The 18,366-nt window shown below is 40.7% G+C and overlaps 1 protein-coding gene across 1 annotated transcript; it reads right to left on the bottom strand.

Annotated features, from left to right (window-relative positions):
* Positions 1-2,128: 2,128 nt before the first annotated feature.
* Positions 2,129-17,508, bottom strand: igfbp2b (insulin-like growth factor binding protein 2b). Its single transcript, XM_046843349.1, is given in 5 exon segments — positions 2,129-4,564; positions 5,695-5,835; positions 7,880-8,034; positions 16,415-16,705; positions 16,708-17,508. Coding segments are annotated over 5 exon segments (843 nt in total). The 5' UTR covers positions 16,805-17,508; the 3' UTR covers positions 2,129-4,405.
* Positions 17,509-18,366: the final 858 nt, after the last annotated feature.

Raw genomic sequence — 18,366 nt, 5'->3', positions numbered from 1 at the left:
ATCAGTCATTTTAGCATTAATCTACGCTTTGTTGTATAAACAATAGAGGCTGTTGATGGATTTATTTATTGTTGCGAGATGAAACATTCTAGATTTATTGTGAATGCAGACTTTACATTAAAGGCCTGCCCCAAGGCTAGTCACCTGGTTTCCAACAGCGTTGGGGAAAAAAAAGGCTGCACAGGAACTAGGAAATAATTTTATATGAGCCCCCACCATCACAGAGGGATTGTTCTGGGTTATTTTGCTGGGCAAGTGTGTCGGAGCACGTTAGCATAAACTCATGCCATCTTGCTTCGGTGATGTGAGCTGTTAAAGTCAATAGTGGTAATGAGGGACAAATCTCAAGCAAACATTTACTAAACACCAACACTGAGGGTGGTGGCTGCAAAGCTGAGGGTATAGCCTGTTTCTGTTTTTGTTATTTTTACCGTAATTTCACGACCTTACTTCCTGGAAAGAAGTGGAAAGCACAACCGGTAAGTAGGTATCCAGATGTGACTCGCCTGCTTCTTCTAATATGGGCTAGTATTCAGATCAAGGAAGCAGATTCAGCGAAACATGTGCAGAGGATTTGATTTGTGAGTCAGTGAACATGACAATTACGGTTGCCTTCAAAGAATCGAACAACTGCACATGAGACTTCAAAGCATCTGGCTCCTTTTATTACTTAATTGGGCCAACAGCTATGGATGACTGCTTGTTCCATTTCAAACAAAAGCTTAATGAATGATTATCACAGATATTTGTGGCTAACACACACACACACACACACACACACACACACACACACACACACACACACACACAGTTTAATTGAGTTTAATTGGGAAATTAAATAAAATTGTAATTATGCAAAAAAATAATAATAATTAAATGCCATATTTGATGCACTAAGCTCTGGGCACTTGCAGGGGTCTGTCAAGTTTTTCCAGGTGGGTTCATGGCTGTGTTAATAAAAATCTAAACAAAGCAGCATGATTATGGGTTTATTAAAGGAAAAAATTAAGTCTCTTTGGCTGGTAATTGAAAGGAAAGGGGGTTCTAAATCTACAGTAAATACAGTAACAGTACAGTGAATAGTAAGTAATGTAAAACTAAGAAATAGCATGAAACAAAGTTTGGGAAAGTGCAAGGTTCAACAATGAAAATGTAAAAAAATTAGATTTGTTCTAAAAAATCAAATCTGTGCTGTGGTCAGAGATTCATGAAAAATAATTCTATAAGATTATTTTTTATCTATAAGAATTATTTTACTCTGGTCATGTCTACACAACATTTGAGAGACACTGCTTTATACAACCAATGTATTATAATTATTGTGACTGTTATTATTCACTTGTTCGTTTAATCATTTATTCTTTTTTCACCTAACACTGGGCACACGGCAGGAACAGTTACACAGGTGAGATGCCAGTTCATTTCAGGACACATTCACACACTCATTCATGCCTAAGGGAATTAAGCTATCGGCATGTCTAATCAAACTACCTGCATGGTTTTTGGACAGTCGGAGAAAATCACAAAGCCCATAGCAACCCACGCAATCAGCAAGAGAATATGCAAAATTTCAGATAGAAAAAGTTTAGAATCAAACCCGAGACCCTGGAGCTCTGACACAGCATTGCTATTATTAGTAGTAGTGGTAGGAGCAGTAGTAATACTAGTAGTACATAGACTTTATAACTTCATAAAATTCCAACTTATTGTTCATTTATTTATAAGGCTTAGTATTCAGTAACTACAATACATGATTCAGTAACTTTAATAAAACTAACAGGACAGTTACTGAGTTATAAGCGAGAGCAATGTAACTTTGGACGCACCATAGTACCCAGTGAAGACATAATCTTACTTTTTCTTTTCTCAGAGGATATTACTGTATTATTAATATGTTGCATAACAATAAACGAAGGGGGGAAAAAAAGCTATTTTTTCTTCTTGATTCCCTTTTTTAAGGGAAAAAAATACCCCGAGGTGTAGTTGGCAGTCAACTCAACCCATCCAATGTATTTCAGCCACAATGAGTGTTGTCTCTGTGGAGGAGCTCAAATAAACAGCTCGCCTGTAGTCGGTTGTTTGTCTTTTCTTTATATGAAATTTAATGAAAGGAACACAACTAGAAGGCTGAAAGTAACATGTTTAATCATATTGTCATTTATTACAGGCCTTTAAAAATATCTTTGTTGGTTGGCATGCATTTATGGCTTTCACAATCCCACCTTCGAATTGCAAGCAGGCACTTTATTTCCAACGAGAAAAGATACAAGAATCATGCTGCGTTAGTGGTCACCAATAAACTTTACTATCTGCTGCTGGTGTGCCTCCCGATATACGGTGGCATGCAATGCGACGACGAGAAGAAAAGTGTAAAAAGTGAAAGTGTGCAATGCTAGTACATTGTGTGCTGTGTAGGATTTGCTTAAGAAATTCTTCCTGTCGCCTGTCGAAGGCCATCCAAACAGCACGCAGCTCTGACATTTTAACACTGCAGCAGATGGCAAACACCACTTCCCTCCGTCCTCTGGCTACAGGCATGGCACAGCAACCCCCTCTGCACACACACAACCAAATTCTTTCGCTCCTTCAGCACAGCTCTGGCAAATCAATATGTTCCAAAAAAAAAAAAAAAAACAGGAATTGGTTTTGCTTTGTTTTCAAACTAGGTCAGACTCAAACTACCATAAAATTTACTATACCACCAGAGGGGAGGCAGTAATCTATTTTGGAAGCCAGCCCAAATGGAAAACTCGTACCCAGAGTCTCAGCAGCCTATGTGCTGGCCCCAAAACCCCACATGGGGGAGCAGGGTTTAGAAGAGCCAGGCTGTAGCACCATAATACACTCTAAAAAAAGAAAATCTATGAAAGCTAATTTTAAAGGCGAGCTGGACATGGCAATACCATGTGAGCTACTGAAGGTTAATATGTTATCTGAGAGGCAAAGCTCACAGAAGTCTCCAAACACAGTCAGAACAGTTTTTAGCCGAGCACTTGAGCGTACGCACCATTTGTTTACAATCGATCAGCTTAATCTCAGCTGCTATTTATGGATCCTGTCTATTTAATCTGTCCAATGCTACACTCAAAATAAAGGAGAGAAAAGAAAAGGGAGAACAAGAGAGACAAAGATGGAAAGACAGGCAGACAAGCATGATAGCACTTCACAGGCAGAATCAAATGTAACTATAGTTTTGAAGGACAATCAGTGCCCTAGAGCGCATTTACACTAAACGAATCAAACCAGGTGGGAACAGCTCCTGACAATGCAAGCTTAGCAGCCCCCCCATCAGCCTGTGCACCAATTGGCATCCTTTCACACATCTCAAGACACTTTAATCACTAAATCTTCCAAATGCCAAATGGGCCTTTCACTCACCCCCCCCTCAGCCATGGGAAATGTGAAATAGCAAAAAGTAAAGTACAGCCCATCTGCATTGCAGGCATATATTTGCAAACCTGTGTTTATTTATAGGTACTCTACTCACTTAATATTGCATTTGTCAGTGTCAGCTTTGTGTCCTAATCTTGACCTCTGTCAGCAGATCATTAGTAACCACTTTTGCTCCAAACCTACCGCTCCACCCATATTTTCCCCCATATGACTGAATGGAGAGAATAGGGGGAGAAGTCTATCAGCTGCCAACATTGGCTACACTTTGCTTTACACACACACACACACACACACACACACATACACACACACACACAATTGTGTACTGAGTAACCCCATGGACACCCCACAGACATTAGACAAGGCCAGTACAGAGAATGCAGCTCCACGTGGTTTGTTAGGGTGAGTCAAACAGAGAAGGCGGTTTTGAATACGAGTAAACAGCACTGATGGTGTCCGTGCACATGGAACAACCACAAAAAAAAAAGGAGGGAGGGGACACACATCGAAAACAAATCCATGCAAATAAAGTACATTGTTTGCAGGACACTGCAGAAAATTATACATTAGCATTCTTACTTTGGTGCATGTTTAGTGTTAGAAAAGCAGCAGCACGGGAGTGGTTGTAGCTTATGTTAGTCTGGCTCTAAAAAGGAAGTGGGGAATGGGACCAAATAGAGGAAGCTGCACAAACTGTTACATACTGGGATTTGTACTGTAGCTACGTGAAAACATAGTCACGGGACGAGAAAAGCCTGCTTAGACTTACTGTGTTATAGTACAGGATATAATCGGAGAACATAACACCAGTCTATTGTCATTACATTGGGCATATATGTAGCACAGATTTGTCTGAATGTGGTGCTTGCTATACTGTTATTCCATGAGATTAAAATGAAAATCAGAATAAGGTCTGACGTAGTTCCACATACAGACACACAGGAATATATGCTTGCACACTTTGTCTCTCTAGCTTTGTCTCTCATTGTTCTGTCGTTCCATTTAGCCACGTTTATTTGTACAGGCTGGTAGTGGACTTGAGCTCGGGTCCACTGTAGTACTGGCTGCAGTTGGGGTCACCCCTCACTCGGGTCGAGGAGGGAATCTGGATACCAGTGTGGGGGTTTACGCACCAGCATTCACCCCTTTGCCCATGGGTGGACATGTGGCACTGAAACACAAAGAGACAGGAAGAGAAGGTAAGGGCAGGGATGGTGTTTCCGCGGTTAATAAAGTGCTCAGTACAGTGATCAGAAGGCAGAGACATGGAGGGTGGAGCCAAACCCCAGCAATGACAGCACCCGCCTCATTGGTCACAGCACGGCTCTTTGACCCCCCACTGAGCACTCCCAAAATGAGGTCATAATTGAATCGGACACAGCTTAAACAGGGACCCCGTAAAAAAAATTAAAAAAGAACAACGCAAGAAAACAATTTTTTCCTTCAGTGAGAAAGAACAAAGCGCTGACAGTTACATTCATTACACAAGGAACGAGATGTTTTACAGAACAATTTAGGGTGGAGAGGTAAACTTTTTTTTCGAGCCCTGGGAAAACGGAGCTTTTGCATCAAAACAAGCCAATCATTTTATTTGTACCAGGAGTACTTGGCCTTGTTTTACCTCCATCGCGTAACACGATGTTGTCAGTGTGCTGAGAAAGATTGCGCATATATCTTTGTTTTGGCTCTAAAAATAAGTGGGTCCAAGTCAAGGACATTCAAGAGATGGAGAGGTGAAAAAAAAAGCAAGTGTCTAACTTCCCACAGACTGGAGACAGTCAGTAAGCAAACATGATAATGATCCTGTAACCTGCAGCTCAGACTCTCTCGCTGCTTTGAGAAAACACTATTGCTTCTGAATTTTTGGAATGTTTTTTTTTTTTCTTGTCCTTGAAAGTGTTCTTCCGATTATTTTAATCCCCAGTTTGTGTTAGAGCAGACCATGCAACCAGTGTGGATGAGAGGTTATATATTGCTTCATGTTAAGATTGCAAGATGTCGTGTCGATAATTGTTCATGCCTTTTCTGTCCTGGCGCGAGAGAGCATTGACAGCTTTGGGGATGCCTTTACTTGTTGCTTAATGTCCCAAGAGAACAACTGAATGACTACTGGGCTCTAGAGCAAGACCCTCAACTCTTAACTGCTCAGCTGCATGCTTGGAACACATCCTGTCTTAAAGTCACTTTGAATAAATGTGTTCCACAATGGATGGCTCCTGTAATTCATATAAGCAATGTAATGAAACTCAATCTATGTCATGAATATATGGCAATAATTTGTATGTTCGTGTTATGGTGTACCTGTTTTATGTTATATTGTCCGTTACTGTCACAGTTGGGAAACGTTAGTTCATACAGGTTCTCCAGGTGTCCCTTGTTGTCATGGAAGGTCATTTTAGAGATCTCTTCCAGCACTTTGTCCAGCTCCTGTTGACATTGGCTCTGTTAAGCCAGAAACACACACACACACACACACACACACACACACACACACACACACACACCAGACAAGAGAGAAAGCAAGATAAGAACCAGTTCGGCAGCTTTATGAAACATAGCCGATATTCATCTCTCACTAGTTTTTTTTTTTTTTTTCCAGGGCTACACTTTCACTCCTTTTCTCTCTCTCTCATGTACCACACAAAAAGAAAGACTCCTCTCTATTACTTTCAAACTCTTTCTCTCTCTTTCTCTCATTTTGGCTGCCTGTTGCTTGGCCCAGGATAACAGGGTATCAAAAAGCGAACCCTGTCAGGGATCTTATCCACATCGTTTGGATGAATGGTTCTACAGATGAGGGCTTGCGATACTCAGGTCCAAACTCTCGACATATCAATCTGACATTCATACTTATTTTTTTCCCCCTTTTTTTGCTGTTTGCTGTTGAATAAACTTTTTTTTTTCTGGAGCTAAAGAAAGCACCATTTTTTCCGATTGCATGGTTTCTTTCTTTACACCAGCAACAACTAAATATATCAGTTGTTGTTGTTGAAGGTTTTTTAGGGCCAAAAAACTTGAATATGTTCAGTGGATATTTGTGAGTGTACTATTGCCAGTTCCAAAACTAATTAATGTGAGTTATGATTTGTAGCAATAACAATAATAATAACTTTGCAGGAACTGAACAATGGGGGGAAAATTGCATCTTCTTGGCCAAATAACACTTTAAAATGAGAAAAAACACACACACACACACACACACACACACACACACACACACACACACACAGAAATAAAGGTTTGCTTATAAAATTGCTGAAACAACTTGGCTATAGCCAAAGTACGGTAATGAAAGATTGAGAATGTTGTTTTAGGATGAAGTCATGCAGCAGCGGTCAGCTGGATGGAGAATTCGAAGATCCAGGTAGGACATGGTACATTTCCAAGAAAAGTTAATTAACTTGCTGTAGATATGCGATGGCCAAAAGCGATAGAGGGTAAGTTGCAGAAATACCAGTGTGATAAGGGATAACTCGTATAAATTCAGCAAAGGAACTGAACAATGGCAAAGTTGCCAAGCGTTTGTTCTCTCTCTGCAATGCGTTTGTCACTGGCTTTTGTCACAAGTCAGTGAGTAATGATGAAGACCTCCCTGAAACATTTAGAGATCATCTAAGCCAGCTGAGGAGCACCTACTGCTTAAATTGACCAGTACTTGTCTGTGAAGCTTTTTCATGATCATTTTCAAAATGTGTACATCATACAAATTGCCAGTTTTTTTAAACATGGAGGTGTGCTGTGATGTATGTTAATGTCGTAACCAGAAGATGGCACTGCTGTACTAAGCACAATGCTAGCCAAGATCAGTGTGGGCTTTTGCATGAATCGCTCCAATGAGTCTGCTCCAGTAGAATCCAGAGGTGTATCTAGGCTATTAGATAGCGGGTTGAGTAGCGAAGGTGGGGGCAAGAGCAAACGTTGGCACAGACACTAAGGTATACAAAGGACGAGGTTGCATTCAAGGAATGCATAATGACATTACTCTACTAGTTTTATAGTGGCTCGATATGTAAGGGATTTGGTCAAAATAATATCCTAAAGGAAAATAATCACCAGATTTTGGAGTGCTCTACTACCATCATCAACTGCAGATATATCTTTAATAAGAAAGACGTTCCACTACAGATCCTTCTCTGAAGATTTTTTTAGTTCCCATTACCATACTAAGACACATTATTTCGAGCTGTGTCTATTTGGAAGTTTTCCCAGTTTCCTCATCCTATCCCAGCCACCATGCTGAAAAACTTTGTTTCAACCACTCAACCTTGTCTTTTTGATCACCACGTACTTCATTTAATATAAACCGAAGTTGAATTGTATTAAAATGACTCTCATGATTCACTTTCTAACGTTTCATTGATCACAGCTGTGAACCTGCACCACCCCTGTGGCCATGCCCCTGTAAGCTTATGTAACTGGGATCTAAGAATTCTAAGAAAAAAGTTCATGACCAGTGCTGTGCACACCAACCCTGATAGAATCTTACCATTCTTGGACGAGGATTTTTGGGCTCATCCACTCGATTCATCATTCTGGTCTTCTGCTCATTCTGGTGATGCTTGAATATAGTCTCCCTCATGTGCCAGTAGGCATCTTTGTTTGGCCTTCTCGGGATCGGAGGCCTTGTGGTATATGGATCTCCTGACAGAGGAAAAGTAAAAACTGCTGTTTATACATTTCAAGTAGAGAAATAATTGGGCCAACATGGTTTCACAAATAAAACTCCTTTACATAAATGCCATAAGTTGCATGTATGACGTATCAAATAAAAAATTAGGTGCAAGGCTATGGTTTAAACTTGATCTAAATAAACCTTATTTGTTTATTAAAATTCATGCAAATATCTCCTGATAATATGCATTCCAACATATGGTGGTTCCACAACTAATAATTAACTGAAAGCTTTATTAAAATCATAGTTAGCTAACAACAATCATATCATGGTGATGAATCTGGTTTCACAGCCTTTAAAATTGGGCAGAGCAGTTTAGAAACATTGTTATTCTCACTCACTCACTTATAATAATAGAATCATCCCAGTCAGGGTTGCTGTGTATCTGGAGCCTATCCCAGTAAGACTGGGCACAAGATGGACAATTCATCCAGAATTTGATTCCCAGTCTATCTCAGGGTATCTGTCCCACACTCATTCACACCTAAGGGCAATGTGGCATAGCCAATCTGCCCACCTGCATGTTTTTGGACAAGTGGGAGGAAACCAGAAAACATGGAAGAAACCTATGTGAACAAGTGGCGGGCAGCCAGGGCCAGCAAAGCCTTCATTGCTGGCCTAGACACTATCAGAAACACTGACCCACATTTAAAAACTAAATTCTAATATTTGTTCCATGAAATTCTATTAATTAATTTCCAACAGTTTATTCTCTTCTTTTTGTGGTGTTTATCTTGGCTGCACTGCTTCCAGTACGTGTATTTGGAAGTAAAAACTTTTGTCAAATCGAATTTCAGCCTCTATGTGCTGCCATGTCAATTTAATCAGCCCAGGGCCTGTAACTCTAGAAGAGCGTCAGCATTTTCCCGTCCTCTGATTGGTTGGTCAGAGGGAAACTGTTACAGCCAAGTTAGACTGGCAAAACACGTGTGTAGCGCTCTGCACACATTACTACATCAGAGTTAGACTTTTTATTGCCTACGGAGGAAGAAAAATTGCTTTGGTCTCAGACATACTTAAAAATCCATTTTCAAGAAAAGCTAGACATCGTGAGAAGAGGTCAGCCAACCCCGAAGCTAGCTAGCTTGTCTCAGCCTGGGAAAGGGCTTGTTCTCCAGTTACAGACCAGTGAATACGAGCGGTCCCACTGGATTACAGCCTCTGAGGAGCGGTGCAAATTATGAGTCTGCATCTCTGGTGAGTAGGTTGTATTTTAATTTACATTTTTTTTTGTTTTTGTCATGTTATTAAACAAATATTGATTCTGAACTGCTCCAGATGATGTAGGTGCACAGTTGCGGTGGTAGTGTAGAGGTTTGCAGTCTAAATTGGGTTTGTTGATTTAGTAAAATGGTATGCACCCCCCATATGTAAAATGCCTCTCTCTGTAATGCCACGCGTTGGTATATTGTGTTTTTGTATTGTATTGATGGTTTCTATAATTGCAACATGATAGTGGTGGTATTAAGAGGTGGATTAAGTCGGGTAAGTCCTCACTGAAGGCCCAGGTACCAAATGCACGGCCTGCCACTGATGTGAACACAGTGGCACCGAATTGAACCCAGTACCCTACACACTGTGCCACTGTGCATCCTAAAGTCAATAGTTGAAATAAAATATGTCTGAACAGGCCTCTTACCTCCATGATAAAAGGCTTTGGAATTTATAGCCGCTTTGAACTGCTCATGCTTAGATATTGAGAATTTTTGTGTGTTTGTGTGTGTGTGTGTGTGTGTGTGTGTGTGTGTGTGTGTGTGTGTGTGTGTGTGTGTGTGTGTGTGTGTGTGTGTGTGTGTGTGTGTGTGTGTGTGTGTGTGTGTGTGTGTGTGTGTGTGTTGGGGGGGGGGTGTTACAAAACAGAACAGTTATTTTTTCTAATATACACTGAAGATAATTTTTATCAATTTTATTTTCAGTCCAATCATTGTCACAAAAAGTACAGTGACTCAAGTTTCCCATCACTGGTTCTAGTATCCCAATGTAGAAGATACCAGTGAGTTTTATGATCCCATATGTGCATGACCTCATTCTTTGTCCCTTTCTGCCAGTGGCGGATCACATGTGCATGCTTATTTTTGTCCTCTATAATCAGGGTACTATCATGGTGCAATTACCATCATTTCCATCAAATGAGCCCTTCCTTCTTTTTGTTTGTCCTGGCACTCAGAGGACTCCCTTGAGGGACTACACTGGGGAATGTCATTCCCAGTAAATGTCAGTTCTACAGTCGGTGGGTCATTCAGTGGCTGTTTGGCTAGCTCGCAAACATTACTTGGCTCCATGAGCTCATAACATTCTGTAGTGTATACAGTTGAGGGAATGGGTGTCATGGAGAGTAGCACCTGTAGACCATGCGGCTAGTTCTCTGCGCTGAAACAGGCGTCAGCTGTCTTTGCGTCAGAACAGGCCCGAGCACTGGATTTGATAAAGCTGAAGGTTTTGTTTTTTTAAGGTGCACATTGTCTAGCCATAGTTTCCTCAGCCTTGAATTTCCTCCAGCTCATGAGAAGCAGGCCTAAGAATAGTGTCCAGAAACTGCTGGGCAACTTTTCCAGAGCTTGCCTCATTTTAGAAATTGCTAGTGGGTGTGCTTTGTGGTGGACACCTGCAGTTACGTAGACGCTAAAGCACCCTTCTCCATGGTCACATTCCTGGGTCAGTCCCAGCAACACCTCCTACTCAAAGGTCCCTTCTATACTACTTTTTTCTTTCCCCTTTCTACTCAGTGTGTGGGCTATGTGTGTACAAGTGTACAATGTAATACAATTTCCTTTCTCTGGTGGAAATAAGCCCATGTCTGTGGAAGATATTTCAGATCTCTGAGTGTGTGTGTGTGTGTGTGTGTGTGTGTGTGTGTGTGTGTGTGTATATGTGTGTGTGTGTGTGTGTGTGTGATGCATCTATGAGATCCTCTAGGGATTTACATTTGTCATGAAAAACTAAACTTCAGTATTGTTTCAGCATGAAGCACAGCACATGATCAGAGTTTCAGTTTACAGTGAAGTATTACATTATGCAATGATATTATTGCCTATTGTAACTGCACTGGTTGGTGTAGTATAGTTCCAATGAGATAATGAAAAAGCTGGGAAGAGAAATAGTACCAAATAAATTGCATCAGCTCTCCAAGTTTGAAGAAGTTGCATAAGTGTACATAGTCAAATTCGATTCAGTTCAGGACAACTGTAGTATAGCAGGACAACAATGTGCAACAGTAGACACTGTCATAAAGCAGCTTACCATTATTCTTGGATGTTAAGTTATATCCCAAATGAGCAAGCCCGAGGAAACAGTGGCAAGGAAAACCCCCTGAGACGACATGAGGAAGAATCATTAAGAGACATTAAACTTGAAAGGGAACCCATCCTCTTCTGTGTGTATCCCCTTATATTGGGAATATTTGCAGATTTTCCCGAACATGTTCCAAATAATTAACTGTATAAATATATCCCGTCACTGCCTACAGAACTAACACCGCTACTCTGTCGTCACTTTTTGGCTTCATCTGAACACAAGTAAAGACCTATAGTGATGTGGCCACACATGCCCTTCTACAACAGCAGTACAGAAAATGAGATAAGTTACACCTGTGAACAGTGTGTTGAATAGGTGTTTTTGTACATAGATTTTATTCACGAGAACGATGTTAAATGTCAGCTAATTACAGAGTGTAAACGGTTATAGCTGTAGGTCAGAAGAACTTAGAAGAACTGCTTCGTGCTGAATTTCCAAATTAGCTTTTGGAAAAGCGCCAGTCTCTGGTGAGCATTCCTACGAGTGCTGTGGGATTTGCATAGCACTTTGAGAGTAGCCCACAGCCCTACCTAAAAGCTGATAACCTGTGAATGGGAAAAACACCCCCCTCATTAAACTCCACCACACAGTCTTGCACAACTATTCACCCCAGTTGGTCTTAAGCCTCTGAATTACTTTTGGGACAACCATCTGACATGAAATATTACATAGTTAGTACAAAACACTTCGTAACGCAGGGCCCCAATGTCATAGAATATACTGTACATAAACTGTCATGAAGATCAAAACAATTCCAGGGAAAATTTTAGGAAAAGTGTGAACCAGGGATTGGCGCAACATTAATCTATTTCTAAAGTTGGAAAGAATGCGCCAACAGTTGACCCAAGGATACTTTAATACCTCTGCAACCAACAAGTGTCTTCTTTTTTGTGTCAGAAAATATTTTGCGCATCCAAAAAAGGGGTTTTCTCAAGAAGAAATTCAAAGGGGTTATTATGTTGGTTATTAAGTTGCAGATTGGTGTTCAAACACAGCATGGCACTAACTTCATGTCTGAAGAACATGTATTACTATTATTGCTGTTATTAGAGCTGTGCTAATTGTTTGCATTGCATGAAGTTTGATATTTTTTTACAATCGGAATAAATGATACAAAAATAATTGGTCCGCTCCACTCTTAAGCTAGTGTTATCTTTAATTATGAATGCAACAGCAGTGTTGTGCTATAAATCAGAACCTCACTGCTGTTTGCTGACTCATCATCTCTTCTTTTAATGTGCAGAGGAAAATGCCTGCAGGCTCAAAATGTGCATATTCTTTGTGTGGGCCTGTTTTCCTATCTTCTGGGGGACCAAACGTCTCCAAAAAGTACAAGCATATTTGACAGTGTAGATCATGTGAGCACATTCGACTTGGCATAATGAGGAATAAAAGCACAGCGTTAATAAAAATGCTCTGCATACGAATCAACTGAATTGAATAATAATCTATGTTGAATGCCCTCACAAAGGTAATATGACAGATGTGTGTTTTATTGCATGTCTCCATGAAGCATGCAAACTTAAACAAAATCATACCTTTCACCATTGTCTTCTGTTATTCAGGAGGCACTAATTGGTACATATTAATGGTTAAACTGGCTTCTAATTAGGCTTCGATTGTGCCTTAATTAAAAAGTATCACACAAAATATGAGTAAAAAATTATTACGGGTTCAGATTAGGAAACCTTAGAGGAGCTTTACGATTTCCTGGAGATGTTTATAAAGCCAAATGGAATCAACTTAGATTTATTTCGCAGCATGGTGTTGATATCTTTCTGGCGCCACTGACCTGTATTTTACCTATTGAAGACTGCCAAAGCTCAGGCTTTAAACAAGCTGTTGAGCAACAGCGACCGTGTCACACCCACCTAGCATGTGGCTAAGCATCTGACATTTTTGGACTATGGTTGCACCAGAACTAACTAAAAAATGTTACAAACATTGGCTAACCAAAGTCTAACACTCCCCAAGTGCAAAACAACTTAGAATGTCCAGCAATATGAGATTGGTACTTTTTATGTGGGACAAGGTCATAAAGGCACTGTTTTTCATATTTTGTTGCTCTGAAGGTCATAAAAGCCAAAAAAAAAAGGAATTAAATAGCACCAAGCTCCACAAGAACTAACTACGAAACCCAAACATACACCTTCAATCACCCATCACATTCCCACATGAACCTCGTGTTTCCAAACACATGCACAAGATCAGCCCTGAACCACCCGTCGTTTTAAAGAACACACACACACACACACACACACACACACACACACACACACACACACACACACACACACTGTTTCAGGGTCGTGGCTATATTTCGGCACACAAATTATGAAATATAATATATATATATATATATATATATATATATATATATATATATATATATATATATATATTTTTTTTTTTTGTACCGTAAATGTAGACTGCTTCTCTGTGTACCATTCATCTATCTAACTTTCATCTGTCTCTCAATTCAAGTAAACAACACCTAAAGCCTCACATCAGTTTGTCTTTTAACATGACTGTCGACGTGACAGTCTGAAAGTGCTGCTTTGAACTCAACCGTATTGCTCTTCGCTGTAATCTGTATAGGGTAGAGGGATCGGGGGAGTATGAGCACAAGTATTTCTTTCTACCACCTGGCTGACACTCTTGATGCTTTAAATGCCCTTTGCCCCCAGGCACTTGTAAAAACATATACAGTATATAAATAAAATCAAAAAGTCAGGCTGGCCACAAGGAGCCTCTCTTGGGTCTCAGGTGCTGACATGTAGCTACCACCCGAGGCATCCCCACTCTAATTAGGCTCTGTAGGGGAGCTGGAGAGAGGACGGTAGGGGGAATAGGACAGGTCCAAGCACATTACACTCCCTCAGGCATCTGGAGGCAAATAGAATACTCGCGTCTCAACCGAGGATATGAAATACAAACAGAAAAGACGTATTTACGAGATAAAACCAATGCTGAAGTTTCTGAGTGAGATGGAGGAAGAGTAGCTCTTAAAAGGGATTTGTATTAAACTGCAATATATACATATTAAGTTCATTTCTGTCTCCTGAACAGTTCTTGGGTAAATAAGTGTTTGAATCTTTTGTGTGTGTGTGTGTGTGTGTGTGTGTGTGTGTGTGTGTCCTTGTCAAGAAAACCCATCGTGAGGCTTTTAAACATATCCCTTACCAATATGCTTATTGATTTTCATGATGTTTTATGAATAAGCTCAGTGATATCTCCTATATTTGCATGCCAAGGTTCGTGACAGAACATATAACGCTGAACTTCAGAAAGCACTGCTTTAGACAAGAGCACCTGACAATGCATTGAAATTACAAAATAATTATAAAGCAAAGAACACTAACAGTTGATGTTATTGAAGACAACTTGGTGAAAACCAGACCCTGTTTCATTGCTGGACCAGTGCAACAGCAAATCTGAGTCACCATGTCTGATGTGGCCAGATTATTCACCCCTGGTGGTTTGGCAGCTCCGGTTTGTCAAATTCTTGGGCATCAGAAAATACAATGTTTTGTGCAGAAACATCAAACCAATCCAGCCGGGCAGATTCACTTGAGAGACTGGAGCAAGCTCAAAGTTCAGTATGCTAATCGTTGCCAAACTGCATTAGCCTTTCTCCCTTTGATTTCCTGGAAATTTAGCGGCAAGTTACGATAATGGTAGCCAATTTGTTTCAAAGCAAATGCCTCTGGCAAAGCAAAGCTGTTGTGATTATTAAAAATAGGGACCTTTCTAAGAATTGTGAATCAAGTTTGTGCAGTTAGCTACTCTGCTAATGTGAAATACACATGAAAACAGTACAACAGTTCAACAGGTAATGGTTTGTTTACTGGAGGGCAATGGCCTCCCAGTCAACCAGTGCCTAATCAGGAGCTTCAGCCTGAAGTTTTAAATGTTTCTTACGTTCATTTTGATTATGGCCAAATAAAATAACATTCCAATATGATTCATACTCAAGTATGCATACTCTATACTCATACGAAACTGAGAACAGATTTTAATCGAGTAATAACAACAGCAACTTTCAACACTTTGTTGACATGTGTGTAATGGCAAGTACATTAAACGCAGACAAAAACACTTTGTGCAGAATTAACATGTCAATATCGCATTAAATACGAGTGTCGAAATCCCACCCGCCACCATGATGTAATGCTTTAACATCATCGGTGGGCTTTTATAATGACAAAACAATAATTTTCCATTCAAATGGGACAGTATAAACATTCTGCCTCAATGGTCAATGCACTTCTTCAAATGCAAAATGAAAATGTTGATTTATAAGCACTGAACAGTCTGACTTTTTACAAATATTATGCACATCAAATCTTGCAGTCATGGAACGGAACACCATTAACCCCTTTTTATATCCTATTTACAGAACTTTTTAATCATTCTGAGCATATTCTTGGCTCGGATTGTAAATGAGTAAACTACACGGTTATTATCTATAAAATATCACGCTGGAACAATTATTACAACATTGACTGTGATTGAACTTGATCTACACCAGCATCCCATTATATTTTTGAGGACCTCACTGGCTTTGCTTTACAAATCCCTGAGGGCAAACAGCCATTATGAAGGTTGGCCCCCCTGACAGGTTAAAGCACTGGGCCTCTCAAACCCAGACAATGTCTGTTCTCTTGGACAATTGTTTAGGGTCTGTTTAGGCCCATGTCTACTCAGTGCTTCTGAAATCGCCTTCATCTTATCTCCCGAAACAGTTGACTGGAGTTCCTCATAGTCCACGATGAAAAGCAGACACACACACACACACACACTCAGACTTTAAGGTTTGAGGACTCCACTTCTGCGCATGCTCGGTTAACGCAACTCGTACGAAACAAGAAGTAAGACGAGGACACCACTTTAGGGACTTCAGCTTTTAGGGCACTTTTGGTCCTAATGTTGAAGGAAAGCCCAAATGCACGTGTACGAGCGTGCAGCCAGTATACTTTATGCATACCCCTATTTCTCGCGAGCATTTCTAAGATTTCACCCCCACCACACACACACAGACCACGGGTGACTCACCGAAATCGGACTCGAAGTCGCGCTCATCATGCGACTCTGAATTGTCGGATCTGACATGGCAGCTCCCGTGTCCCCTGACCAGCTCGTCCAGCGGCATCTCGGAGCTCTGGCTGGGGGAGCAGCGCAGGCCGCTGCCGCAGCGCGCCGTGTACACGCCGCACGGCTCGCCGAGCTGCAGCGCGCACACGGGACAGCAGCCGCATCCCGGTTCCCGCACCAGCTCCGTGCATTGGGTCGGGGGTTTAGGACACGCCGCTTGCTGCTCCGCCGTGCAGCTCGGACAGCGAAAACGACCTCGGCGCCGGAGGAGAAGAAGGAGGAGGAGGAGGATGAGAGAAAGAGCAGCGCCAAGGAGGCGAGCAACAAAGCGCGCACGCACCGCGACCGCATCGCGTTCTGCCCGGGGCTGCTCTGGAGGATCACGGAGCGCGAGAGCACGAGCCAGATAACGGTTTTCCGGTACGGTCAGCTTCAGGTGGGGGGCAAAAACGATCTCAAAGAAGCGGCCACGGACAGGTGAGGATTGCCAAGTCTGTCTGCTGGGTCCTATCTGCTGCCATGTTCCTCAGACAACCCCGGCTTGGAGAAAAAAGGCACACGAAACACCCCGACAGTCAAATAAGAGCACTTTGAGCCCTGCACACAAACGGACACACGTGACAATGTTTTGGAGGACAGTCCACGAGAAATCCGAGGTTGCACAGGAGGGAACAAAATGATTAGCACCGGTACCATAACTATTCACGCGAACAGGTCATTTCAGGGGAAAATGCATGCTCATAACATTCGCCTGGTGACGCCATAGGTTTGCATATGCATTGTGTCGTCATGATTATTTACATAACAAAACGTATTACACAAAGAAGGAGGGTTTGCTGGAACAAGGATGATTATTAAGTGTTTATTAATGAAATTGTCTTGTCAAAGCTGAACGAGGTGCTATTTTAATGAGAAGTCAACAACTGATCTCATAGATGTTATTCATTTGCATATTACATCAACACTAAGATTTGCATATCCAAACAACGTGAAGATGGAAGACTTTCTGAAGACAGAGGAGAATCATGGGCGTAATTTCATTCAACAGTAGGGGGGGACAATAAATATAAAATTTCTCATGAGCAATTTTTGAGGGGGGGACACAAATAATACAGTCAAATTGTACTTACAGTATAAAGACACAGTGTCCCCACAGTGGAAAAACTTTGTTTTTATCATTATTATTGTAGCATGGAGACTGCGTCAATTACAATAATAATTCAAACTGCTTTACATAAATAAAGTAAAACTATCATAAAAAATAATCACAACAATTAAAACAAAGAATTAAAAAAATGTTTAACATTTTATTTACAAATGAATTAACTTAAGAACAGAATAAAAATTGATTATACAAATAATACAGTGGGGTCAGTTCAGACGTAGCACAGTGTTAATTTAGTAAATGCACAGATAAACAATATGCTAATTGTGTGTTAATATTAAATTAACATTATACCAAATCGTCCCAAATAAAACACTGCATAAGGAAACGGCTTTGGCGTGTTAGTGTCAGTGCACTATGCTACAAGCTATTGTAAACAAGCTAACGTTCACTAGATATGCACTATTTTAATCGCTAATAGATTCATGGAAAATTACATCAGTAATCAGCATTTTTGCCGCAACTAATTTATGAATGAGTCTGCATCAACTACATTAAAGAGAATCGCTTTATTTAAAGTGAATAAAATACCCTAGTTAATGGAGTCGAACATTAATTGAGCCGTAGACACACACCTGACTCGTGTGTGTAGAGAAGGTGAGATGAACTGGGAAAGCAGGCAGTGGGTCAAACTACTGTGAGGAAGGAGAGGGGGGACTCAACTGTTTCTAAATGCATTTTTGCGGTTTTCTACTTACACAATTATTTTAGGTATACATACATATATTTTTCATATAATAGAGTATAC

This window comes from Silurus meridionalis, chromosome 3, assembly GCF_014805685.1.
Source record: "Silurus meridionalis isolate SWU-2019-XX chromosome 3, ASM1480568v1, whole genome shotgun sequence".
NCBI classification, from domain to species: domain Eukaryota; kingdom Metazoa; phylum Chordata; class Actinopteri; order Siluriformes; family Siluridae; genus Silurus; species Silurus meridionalis.
This window is presented reverse-complemented; position numbering and strand designations above follow the sequence as displayed.